The following is a 12,972-nucleotide window of genomic DNA, read 5'->3' as shown; positions in this document are numbered from 1 at the left end:
AAAACAGCAAGGATGCCCAGTGATGGCAAAAATTACAATAAAATTTCTTCCTAAACTTATTTCTGTGAACTCCAAAGGCTTATCTTCAACAGAAAAGAGAGGAAAGCTACATCCGTGAGGAAAATGCTGTGTAATTTGGGCCTCATCTCTTAACTGCTCTGAGAAAAAGTGGTTAAGGGATGCTCCCATGCCTATTCATTCAGCATTCCCTTATATGACAATACCTCGAAAGAATTCCCTTATATGAGAATAGTTCAAAAGTTTCTAAACAAGTGGAATTAAAAGAAAAGTTTGTTTTGGGGCAGAAAAACTGAAATCCATGCATATTTTTTATTAATACACATTTTCCCACAACTTTTTGAACAACTCTGTATATCAGGACAGGAAGGAAATGGAAAACTTGTCTTTTGAGACCACTAATAGAAAACGGTCAGTGAATTGTAATGTTTGTTTTGTAATGTGAGCAAGATCTTAATACCTTAGTTTGTTTTCCATTCTTTTAAAAAAAAGATTTATTTATTTATTTTATTGCAAGACAGATTTACAGAGAGAAGGCAAGACAAAAAGAAAGAACTTCTGTTATCTGGTTCTTTCCCCAAGTGGCCCCAACGGCTGGAGCTGAGCCCATTCAAAGCCAGGAGCTCCTTCCGGGTCTCCCACATGGGTGCAGGGTGCTAAAACTTTGGGCCATCCTCTTCTGCTTTCCCAGGACACAAGCAGGAAACCTGATGGGAAGTGAGCAGCCAGGATACAAACTGGCACCCACATGGGATCTCTTGCAAAGCAAGGTGAGGATTTAGCCACTGAGCCATCTCACCAGGGCCTGTTTTCAATTCTTTAATGAAAGAAAAGCACTAGTATTATTTTCTTAATTGTTCACATTTTGTTTTTTAATTTGTGTATTTTGAAATTATTCCAATTCCCAATAAAGTATGAATCCTTGTTGCTCTTCACAAGTTGATATTTTCTTCCATCTTGAAATATTTGTATATCAAACAAAAAGTTAGTGTATGAAGATGGAGATGTACCAAGATTAACAAATATGAATACTTGTTAAAGTTGGGTTATAAGTACAGACTTATCTATACCATTCACTTTACTGCTGAGTATATTTAGACAGCAGTATTAATATTACATAATTCTTGTTGTAGATGTTTGTGACCTTCTTCCCTCAGTTCCAGAAACAAAGACTTTAGTTTTCTACTGTAAAAATAAAAAATATAGGGCCCGGCGGCGTGGCCTAGTGGCTAAAGTCCTCACCTTGAAAGCCCCGGGATCCCATATGGGCGCCGGTTCTAATCCCGGCAGCTCCACTTCCCATCCAGCTCCCTGCTTGTGGCCTGGGAAAGCAGTTGAGGACGGCCCAAAGCTTTGGGACACTGCACCCTTGTGGGAGACCTGGAAGAGGTTCCTGGTTCCTGGCATCGGATCGGCGCGCATCGGCCCGTTGTGGCTCACTTGGGGAGTGAAACATCGGATGGAAGATCTTCCTTTCTGTCTCTCCTCCTCTCTGTATATCTGGCTGTAATAAAATGAATAAATCTTTAAAAAAAAATAAAAAAAAAAAGAAAATAAAAAATATATAGTTTAGGCTCGGCAGCGTGGCCTAGTGGCTAAGGTCCTTGCCTTGATCCCATATGGCCGCTGGTTCTAATCCCGGCAGCTCCACTTCCTCTCTATCTCTCCTCCTCTCAGTATATCTGACTTTGTAATGAAAATAAAATAAATCTTTAAAAACAAAACAAAACAAAATATATAGTCAAACCAAGTAATACAGACTTTCTATGCAAGGTGCAGTTAACAGAGTCCCTAGATACTAAGTATACTACCATAGCTACTTTACAGCTGCAATTAAGGTCACAGACCTTAAAACAGGCAGATACTTGCTTTATGCAGGTGGGACCAGTCTAATCATAAGAGCCCTTAAAGTAGATGGCTTTGCTCAGTTGGAGGCAGAATTGATGTGGCAGAAAAAGAAGCTGTGGAGCTCTCAAGGACTCAGCCACAGGCGCTGCTTAGAAGGTGGAAGAGCAACTGATGAGGAATTCAGAAAACCTCAAGAAGCTAAGGGCAGCTTTTGGCTGATAGCCTGAAGGGAAACAGGGACATGACTCCAGTAGTCCCAGTAACTGGATTCTGTCAACAACCTGGATGAGCTTAAAAGCAGACTCTACCACAGAGAAGGTGACTGCTTGCCCAGCTTGACTTCTGCCTGGGAATGTCATTTCAGGGAAAAGAGCCAAGCTCATCAGATTCCTGACCTATACAGCTAGATAATAAATTGTGTGACTTAAAACACACACACACACACACACACACACACACACACACAGCAAGGAAGAAGATGGAGGAGTGACAGACTGGTAGTGTGAGTTTGTGGAAGGTTATGTTTAATGTAGCGTCTCTCAGGAAAAGGCAGAGTTTCTTTTCTGAGGCTTACTTTAAACCTTCAGTAATCAAACTAAAGATGGACTTTTGACCCAGATCTTTCTAAAAGTATAGAGCATCTACACAATGAAAATAAATGACCTTAACTATATATCAGACACAATTCCAGGTATTTTATAGCCATTAAACAAGAAGTCCTAATTGTGTGACAAGATTGGATACATCATTTTCTGATTTTACATGTGAAGCAATAGAAGCACCTTAGAGACCTCACTTGAGGCTGATGGTTAGCCCAACACTCAGGTTGTCCCTTTCCAATATCAGGTTCAAGGCCAGGCAAGCTGCTGATTTCACTCCCCTGCCCCACAGGCTCTGGGAGCCCACTGTAACACCTTAAGTGCTTGGATTTGTGCTGCCCACACAGGAGACCTGAACTGAATTCCCAGCTGTAGGCCTCAGCATTGCTCCTAGCTAACACAGGCATTTGGGATATGAACCAATAGATAATTTAATTTGCCTGCTTGTCTCTCAGTTTCTCTTACTCTCCTGTCCTCACCGTATGTTGTTCCTCTGCCTCTCAAATAAGTAAATAAAAATGTTGTGAAAAACCTAGCAGAAGCAGCAGTGGAAACACCAAGTTGGGGAGAGAGGAGAGGCAGAACTGGACTGCAGAAGGCTTGTGGGCCTTCCTTGTCTTCACAGTTCCTCTGGCCAAAGTGAAAATTTGAACAAAAGTGAAGAGATTTTAAAGGCCTTTTCTAAGGGAGAAAGAAAAATATAGAGATCATTATCATCTGAATAATCCATTTTCAATTCTCATTCTCAGGACAATAGTGAAATCATAAGAACTTTGTCATGAACTATGCAAGCGAAGTAAGGCATGAAAGGATGAGGCCCATTTAAAGATCCTGACTTTTGCTATTCTTTAGCTTGTGTGACTTGGTTTATCTCTTGCTAATAACTGTTCCCTAGCTACCCTTAAAAATTATCTGAAAGGCCTATCTTCTTACTGAGATCTTGGTATAAAATACAGATCAATTAGATAGTAAGAAAGTCATTCAAAGATGTTAAAATATTTACATAAACAGTAGTGTGAACTGTTAATGTTTTGAAGTGATTATACTTGAAGTGTAAAACAGATGATCTTTGTCATATCTTTGAGACCAGGAAATGACTTTCCAACTCTATTTTGTACATCTATATCATTGGTTTTTATCACAATTATAGTCATTACTTGCGATCATATTATTCATTAATACAATCCTGACATTGCTTACTAACAGGCACTAGTGTAATTCAGAAGGACAAAAGCCTTGTTCTGTATTTTTTCTGAAGAAACTGTCACTACATATCATATTTGATACAAAATGCATTGCTTCTGGATCTGTCAGAAGTGTATGAGCATATCTAAAGTTCTTTTAAATATGAAAATATTATGTAATGAAAAGCAGGGAGATATAGGAATTATCATCTTTCAGTAGAACTTAATGTTTCTGCTGAGCATTCAGTAGGTACTAACTCCTAAACTTACGCTGACGAGACATAAGCGTTAAAAAGCTTGTAGTCTTCAAGGTAACACAGATTCACCATTAACATCATGTGGTATTTGTCATAAAAATGTATCTCACCAAAGACTGAGAATTGAGACAAACAGGTCATACTGTGAGGATCAGCGAGAACTGTTTGCTGATTAAACGATCCTATCAGAGAACTCTTAGTTCAAGCTGAAAGAACAAAGTATGAGAAAGTAGAGAAAAGGATGAGTGTGACTTGTTGTGAAATGGTTGAGTATAGTAACAGGGAAATATGTGGAAAACATTGAATGAGAAGGGGAAGGGGGTTGTGAAGGGCACCTTATCCTGAAGGAGGTGGTCACCGATTATGAACATAAAGCTAGACAGAGATCAGAATCACCACCAGAAAATCACAGTGACGGCCCTTTGAGGAATTGGTTAAAAGGAGTGGGAGACCTAAGCCAAGACCAGTTGGGAGGCTGTGGCGTGCCAGGAAAGTGATAAAGCAGTAACAATGGGAATGAAAATAAAAGCTCATTCTGAGAGTTGGAGTGGACTCCGTTGTTGTGGAGATTGGTTGACTTTTGGAAGTGAGACCGAAATAAATATTTTGGATAACTTTTAGCTTTCTGATCTGGGTGACTCGCAACTCACCAGGAGAGGAAACCTCAGAGTATGTTTGGATGAAGAAGCACTGATTTCACTGTTGGATATCTTCATTTAAATGAGTATACACGAAAGACAGTTCATTGTAAAATTCTGGAATTCAGAAGAACGTCCTGTATAGATTTGGCTATTATCTTCAACAAGTGCTTTTATAATCTTCTGCCTTCCACAGAGAACATTAAGTGTTTGTGATTGATTACTGGGAAATGAAATACAAATTGTGTGAGACTGATATTAAAAACAGGAGAAGGTGTGCTCTCCTCTCAACAATGGCAAGTTGGGAGGGATAAGACTCAACAACGCCGTTGCTATAATGCTGTCATAAGAAGGCCCTGCTATGCTCCCACCAAAACCACTGTGCAGTGGAATATTTTTGTATGCCGTGTATATCATTTAGAATTTATACTCTGGACTTAACAGTTTAAAAAATTCACTTTTTTTCTGGTTTCAATATGAGCTAAAATATGTAACCTTCAAGTTAGGAGTCCCCAAATTAAGGCTGCTCTTCTGGTAAAAACTTGCAAAGATAATGCTGAATGTAGTTCTCTTTCCCACCTTTCATACATTTGAAAACAATACTACAGGTAGAAGAAGGTGACAGAAAGAAAAAAAAGACAACTGTAACTTATCATAGTGAGATTGAAATTCTCAATTCCAGATTTACAATAGAGTAACATGGATAGAATGGATCAACAGGTTAAGATGCCACTTGAGATGTTTACATCCCTTATCAGAATACTTGGGTTTGAGTTCTGACTCTGCTCCTTATGCCAGCTTCCTCCTATTACAGATCTATGGAGGAAGGAGCTAAGGGTTCAAGTAGGTACATCTCTGCCACTCACACTGGAATCCTGGATTGAGTTCATCACTCAATCAGTGGAAGGTTCCCTCTGTTTGTCTGTCTTTCTGCCTTATACTTACATATCGCTTACATATTGCTATTAAAGAGCATTGCTATTAAAGAGCATTGCTTAACATGAATTTTAAAACTGTACATATAACCTAAATGTTATAAATAGTGAAGTTATGTTTTTAAAATAAAGTATTATTACTTTTATAAAAGTCCTTGCTTTTAGTGACTTCCAGCCATTGATTACAAAATAATTTTTAGGCAACTTGGATCAGGAAAAATTTTATATTGGTCTCAAAATGATATTTTCTCCAAGACTTTAAAATAACATATTCACCCCATGGATATGTCATCAATCTGCTATGTGTGAAGGCACACTATTCTTTCCTGTACTTGACCAAATGTTTCATTTCCTGAAAGCTAAATTACTTAAATGCAACAAACAGATGGCCAGAGAGCCTTGTGGAAGCTTGCTCTGCCATGAAATTTATTACCCAGATTCTTGATGTAAGCCATGGAAGTTAGCACAAATTATTTTCTTTTGCACACTACGATGCTACAATTGATGTTGCAATTTTCATGCCATTTTTAAATTCGGTTATATTGGGCGTTTGGACAGGACGTGTTGGAAGTTATTGTATATATTTACATGAAAAATATTTAATTCTAGAGCCACTTTGACACATATATGAATGTTTATCTTAAGGCATTAAAATGATACTGTAAGTATACATAAAAATAGAAAAATAATAGCTTGAGCTTTTTATTTCTTGTATTCAACTATCATATCATCTAAGCTTTTTGTGTAATTCAGGGAGTTTAGATAAATAAATAAGATGATTCTTTATAATTGTGCCTTTTTATTATCAAATATTGACAATGTAATCATTTGGTTCAAGGGAAAAAATGCAACTAATGAGTAAGCTCCTGTAACGATCTAGTTTCAACACTGTATGATAAACTTTAGAAAAATTAATGTACTAAATATTGATAATAGACAAGTAAAATAACTTTGCTAGTTGAAGATTTTTTTTCTATCTGACACTCATAAAAGAGCAACAGTCAAGCTTAGTGAACATATGAGTTTCAACTTTTTAAAAATATTTTCCTACCAGTTTTATATACATGACCTTCCCAGTGCTTTCATTGCATTTTTATTTTAATCTGCTTACTTAATCATGCCCGAAGTCCTTAATAGTAAAACAGCAAAATTCTTCTTATCCTTTTCATAAAGATGCTATCAGATGCTATATGTGTGCAGTCCTTCACAGCTTACAAAGAATATGGCACAAAACAGTTCACAGTGAACATTCATCTGCCCCATGCTTTTTACCTAGAACATCCTGGGCATACACTAATTAGATAGCAAATGTAGATGTTCTGCTCTCTAAAGGTAAACTACAAGTCACATTGTGGGCTTAAGAAAGGGGAAAAGGAATATGAGTGAAGATGTTCATTTCATGTGCCTAGTGGAATGCAGGCAGGGCATATGAGTATTTGCATTTCATGTAAGAGAGGAGAGTTTTCTTAACAGCTGTTGACTCTCCTCTCGCAAGACCGTCAGACGGGCCTGTAAGGTCAGCAGAAGCAGTACAGGCTGGACAGTTCCAGTCCCTCCTCCTCATCTTATTTTCTCTTTACCGTTTTCCCCTTTTGTATGCTATTCTTCTACCTACATATAGGGGGCACCCTTGACTCGCTATCTATATGCTGGTTTCTAGTTCATTCTTCCTGCTTTACTTCTGGAAAATAAGGATGTGGTTATTTGAAGAAGCCAGACTCCCGCAGAACACTGCTTATGGATTTAAAGTTAGATTACATTTTAAAAATCCATGAAGATTTTCAGTGAAAGATTCACTAAGCATGTCTCAAGGCAGGATTGTCCTAAAAGACCAGAACTTTAACAGGGCTCTCTCACCTAATCCTACAAGCTTCTACAGGAATTACTAGTTTCAAACAAGACAACTGAGGTGTTTGGACACCTGGAGGCCACTTCTCTGGTCAGGCGACATGGTTCCTCTGTCAGAGTAGGGATATACGTCTAGGTGCTGATATAAAGATAAACAATGCTATTATTCACACTCAATTACACACACACCCCGCACACAAGTCTTCAGAAAAGTTCATGCAAATTTATATTTTGCAAAAGCCTGGATTTAAAAATATCTTGTACCAAAATAAATTTATGTTTCAATTCCATTTTTCCATAAACTTTTTGAAATTATTTAACTCAATTTTTCCATGAATGTTTTAACCAGAGGATCTGACTTCCCTGTAATAATCAAAGTCAAGTGGCTTTTTTGTTTTATTCTCTTAGGCAGTTTAGACAAACAGTAATGTTGGTACAGTGTATTTCTCCACATGCTTCAGCTCTGAACAGGGAACAACAGGTCTCGGATGACCTAGTCTGTCTGAACTAGGCAGACTTGATCAGTTAACAATTTTAAGACTTTTTAGGACAATGACCCTAGCCCTCTATAGGCAATCGGGCTATTGAATACCTGTAGCAGTATCTGCTCAGACCACAGTCATGAGCTTGCATGATCACGTTATATAACATGATCAATATCCAATCATCAGAATGAAAAAGACCCAACAGCTGTTTAAAGAGGATTTCCAAATGGCTAAAGAGGTAAAAGTTCATCCAGAGACACAGGTCACTGTCATGCCTAGCCCGGTTGGGTCTTCAGTGGATGCCAGGCTTTCTCTGTGGTAGCACAGAGAAAGGACAGCTGTAGATATGGAAAGGCAACCCAGCCCCTTCTGCTGCTTCACTATCAGCATCCACAGCCATCTGGGAGGTTTCTAAACAGTGAGCCATTTCAGGTCTAGAGTACTTTCTGAAAATGTCATTTTACACGCAATTTTATCCCTCATGGAGATCTCTTCTAAAATGGAAAAAGCTTTTTATCCACCTCGTTTCAGCTGTTAGCACATTTAAGATCATTCCTGCCTTTTATTTTTGCTTAGGTAGTCTTTGTTCATGACTGTCTTTTTTTTTTTTCTTTCCTCATTGGAATACAAGTGCAATATGTAGCTGTTTTTAGAATGCTAGGATTTTTTGTTGCTGTTCCCAGATATAAAGATGCAGATCAAATTTTTAAAAAAGCCTTACTGATGACACACAGTTACATTCAGATTCAAGCATCCTTGCAAAGGACCATCAAATACTAAGAGTAATTTTACCTGAGAAAAGTGACAATTAACATTTAAATCCATCTACTAGCCATTACTTTTATTATTTATTTCATTTATTTTTATTTATTGCTAGCCATTATTTTTTGTGGAAATATTAAGTGCTTGAAATCTATGTAGCACGATTGATTGGGATGGGCTTGCTCAATGATCTTTGTGTTGTTTTCATGGTGAATCTCACTAAGTTTGAGCTTCTAGAACAAACTACTCCTCTGATAGCAGAGAAAGTTTATAAGATTTGCCTAAGCCTTCCATCAGTGCAGTAGATATATTGCCTGTAGGATTTTATCTTTTTGCCATGAATTTCTGCCAGTTGTGTATTGATGGTCCCGTGTACATATTTAGGATAGTATTCAAATGTTACGGATGGTCCTGGGGACAACATAGTGATGTAAAAAGCAAAGCTTACATCTGTAATGCCAGCATCCTGTATGGGTTCCAGTTCAAGTACCAAGAGTTCCATTTTCATCCAGCTCCCTGCTAATGGCCTGGTAAAGCAGCCCAAGATGACCCAAGGCCTTGAGCCTGTGAATCCGCTTGGGAGACCTGTAAAAAGGTACAGTCTCTTGGTTCCAGCATGGTCCAGCTCCAGCCATCACAGCTATTTGAGGAGTGAACCAGCAGATGGAAATTTTCTCCTTCTATGTCTCTCCCTCTCTGTGTAACTGCCTTTCAAATAAACAAAAAGATCTTTTCACAACAACAAAAAGATAGTAGAGATGATACTAAGAAATTACACGTTTCTCAATATGGTATTCTAATTAAAACCTAATTAGCAATTCACTGTGCTGGAACTTGGACTTTTAGCATAGAAATAGTTTCACTATGCATAGAAAGTAAAAAATATATTTTTTAGAGACATTAGAATTTCAAAAATATAAGGCAGCACATGTGGAATTTAGAGGTGTTAAAAAAATCTTAAGTGTGGGTTTCTCCATAGCTTTAAGCTTGAACTGTTTTGTATAATCAGCGAGCTTGCCAAACAGTATCAAAAAACTCATTTTCTTCAAGTGTTTTATTTATCTTTAATAGAACCTTCATCACCCTGGTGTTGTAAATTTGGAGTGTATGTTTGAGACGCCTGAAAGAGTGTTTGTTGTTATGGAAAAACTCCATGGAGACATGCTGGAGATGATCTTGTCAAGTGAAAAGGGCAGGTTGCCAGAGCACATAACGAAGTTTTTAATTACTCAGGTAAGAAATCAATTAGAGACAGAGAAAAGATAGCATTTATATCAAATGTTATCACTGTTTAACTACAGCTTGCTAGCCTTGTTATTGAGTCCCTGCTTCTAGTCTACATGACACTAGAAAAGGTGGCAGCAGAGTATTGTGTTGTGATTAATAATTATGTTCCTAAGAATCTGATATAACAAATCAGTAACTTATACAAAGGGCTATGTATTAAAACTATCTGTGCATATTGAAATGTATGCTGGCTCATGCTGGTTCTTTGATAATGTGTGACGGGTTATCCTTTAGAGACTTTGAATCCTTTATTTATGTCTGTCTTGGTCATTGCTTGAATACCATCATATGCTACTTTTACGACTAGAGTCCGTGGAAACCAGGCCCCTCGGTCCTCTGGCTAGAACATGAAGCAGCTTGCCTATGCATTTTAGGTCATCCCTTGGTATTAGTTTATGTCATGATAGAAAAAAAAATTCAATTAATAGATTGAAATGAAATTATTCTGGTAATTTCCTCTTTTATAGATACTTGTGGCTTTGAGACATCTTCATTTTAAAAATATTGTTCATTGTGACCTCAAACCTGAGAATGTGTTGCTAGCGTCAGCTGATCCTTTCCCTCAGGCAAGTATGAAAGCCTCTGTCGGCAAAAAGCCAGCTGACCGCGTCGCTGGCTCCCTTGCAATGCTCCTTCCCCTTCTCGTTTTCCCTCAAAATCTTCATTTGCTTGCAGGCTTTATGGTGCCTTTTATTCCATTTGATGCCATCTTATATTTTGGCCATTCTGCTTTCTGACTTTTCTGAAGCTGGAAGCCTTGGGCCAATATGGCCTGGGAATGAGGACATTGTACAGAGTTCAAAAACTAAAGGTGAAATGATGAGGGCTTTGTTGATGATTGTGAACAGTCAGGTTTCAGCATCATTACAAGGGGCCATCTGACAGGAATATGCTCAGAGTAATTTCACTGAAGGCTCATAGATGTTACCACTGTCGGATGTCTGGTGAGATGTTAAACTTTAGCATTATCCTTCAGGACAAAGGCGAAACTCTTCTTATCTTTATCTCAGAGGGTAAAAAACAACCAGATCCCCCCCACCCCAGCGACCACAGGGACACAGGGAGCCTTAGATCAAGGTGACCAGACCCAGGTAGCTGAGCCCCCTGGCTCCCTTAAGTCCCCAGGTCCTGCCTACATAGTGCTTGTGAGGATTCTTGCAGACAACCTGACACATCTCTTGTTTGTCCTGACCCTTTACTTATAAGATCTTGACATTAGTCTGTCACCCCCTTGGTTTACAAAATGTTTTCCCTTCTTTTGAACCTAGTACCCACTTCTAAATACACTTATTATATTTGTCCTCTGCTTTTGGGGGAACCTGAAGGAAAAGTGTTTGGTTACTCTTATGAATAAAGACATGCCTCTAAATTGATACGTAAACCTCTGTTTTCAAACATAATATGTATTGACCTTGATAAGCCCATAATATCTTATGTAAAATTGGCTCTGGTAAATTTGAATTAAGACACACACAGACCCACCCTGAAGAACTTAATATTTCTGCTTACCTTTATTATCAACAGGTAAAACTTTGTGATTTTGGTTTTGCCCGGATAATTGGAGAGAAGTCTTTCCGGAGGTCAGTGGTGGGCACCCCGGCGTACCTGGCTCCTGAGGTTCTAAGGAACAAGGGCTACAATCGCTCTCTAGACATGTGGTCTGTCGGGGTCATCATCTATGTAAGCCTAAGTGGCACGTTCCCCTTCAATGAGGATGAAGACATACACGACCAGATCCAGAATGCAGCTTTCATGTACCCGCCCAATCCATGGAAGGAAATTTCTCATGAAGGTATGCTCTTCTACTCTCAGATACTGGATAAATGGTCACATGTTACATTTTTGTGTTTCACTGAGAATCATTAAATTGATAAATGGAAATTGTGAAATGCCCACTGGAGTAGAGGCACAAATTGGGGTAGGTTAAAAACTTAACAAAATAGAAACCAAAAGTGTCTTATGATAATATGCATGTGTATGTGCAAGGATATTCCTAAAAGGTCATGAAAACATCAGTATCTTTTAGTTCCATTTTTTCCATGAACCTTTTGAAGTATCTTAATTCCATATTAAACATCTGTGCATGTGCATATAAAGTGAACAAATTTGGAAAGTGTTTCATAGCTTCAACCAATTATGGAAAAATGTTCATATTTGGGTATATTTCTTTAAACTTATAAACACAAAAAACATCAATATTTTAATGATCATATTACATGTATAATATACATTAATTACATATTTGCATGATCATATTATATATACTGCATATTATATATTATATGTAACATTTCATATTAATTATACGTAACAGTTTATGTATGTATTAAATGTGTAACATCATATTACCTATATTATACCTAATACAAATGCATGTATTTGTAGATTATTTCCTTTGTGTGATGGTAAAGTATATGTATTATTTTATTTGGCCATTTGCTGGGCAAATTTAGGTTATTTGGACCTGCTCAGTGTTAGAATGTCCTTATGCATAATTCTTGATGTAGTCTCACTGACTTTGAGAGGACAGCTACTCTTGACGATGTTGCATTATCTAAAGTTATGTTCTTATTAATAACTGTTTTCCCTACTAAGTGGGAATCACAAGAGTACCTCATTGAACTTTGTTGAGTATACTTAATACTTATAAACATATCACAAAATGGGTTTTACTATTTTACCTCCACTGGGAAAAAAAGTGACACTATGGGTCAAAAATTGCAAAACTCAAGAGTGGTAGGGCTAGAATTCTCACCCAGTCTAAACACCCATCTCTTCACCTCTAGCCCTGAATCTTCCTAGTGTTTAGACAACTCTTATTACTCCATTCATCCTAGCTGATTATTCAGATTTTTACTGGTTAAAAAAGTCTCCATTTGTTTTTGTTTTATTAAATGATTTCATTTTATGACACCGTTTAAGAGGCACTGGGGTTTTCCTTTCCACTCCCCTCTGATTCCCCTTCAGTTTTACATCTCTTATTCGATTCTTGTTACATGTGTTGACATAGAAATGGGTCAGTGCATCTAAGCTGCCCAAGGTAATTAAAATTATTAGACTACTTGTGGTATTAATTGACAAGAATTATCAATTGTTACCATCAGCATAAAC

At 37.7% G+C, this 12,972-nt stretch overlaps 1 protein-coding gene across 1 annotated transcript in view; it reads left to right on the top strand.

Annotated features, from left to right (window-relative positions):
* Positions 1-12,972, top strand: part of PRKD1 (protein kinase D1) — a 305,664-nt gene that overhangs the window by 272,988 nt on the left and 19,704 nt on the right. The window contains exons 14-16 of the mRNA XM_058666284.1: positions 9,646-9,807; positions 10,329-10,427; positions 11,386-11,653. Of these exons, the coding sequence (XP_058522267.1) occupies positions 9,646-9,807; positions 10,329-10,427; positions 11,386-11,653 (529 nt within the window). The remainder of the gene's footprint in view (positions 1-9,645; positions 9,808-10,328; positions 10,428-11,385; positions 11,654-12,972) is intronic.

This window comes from Ochotona princeps, chromosome 6 (genome assembly GCF_030435755.1).
Source record: "Ochotona princeps isolate mOchPri1 chromosome 6, mOchPri1.hap1, whole genome shotgun sequence".
NCBI classification, from domain to species: Eukaryota; Metazoa; Chordata; class Mammalia; order Lagomorpha; family Ochotonidae; genus Ochotona; species Ochotona princeps.
The sequence above is the reverse complement of the archived record's forward strand: the minus strand, read 5'-3'. Positions and strand labels throughout refer to the sequence as shown.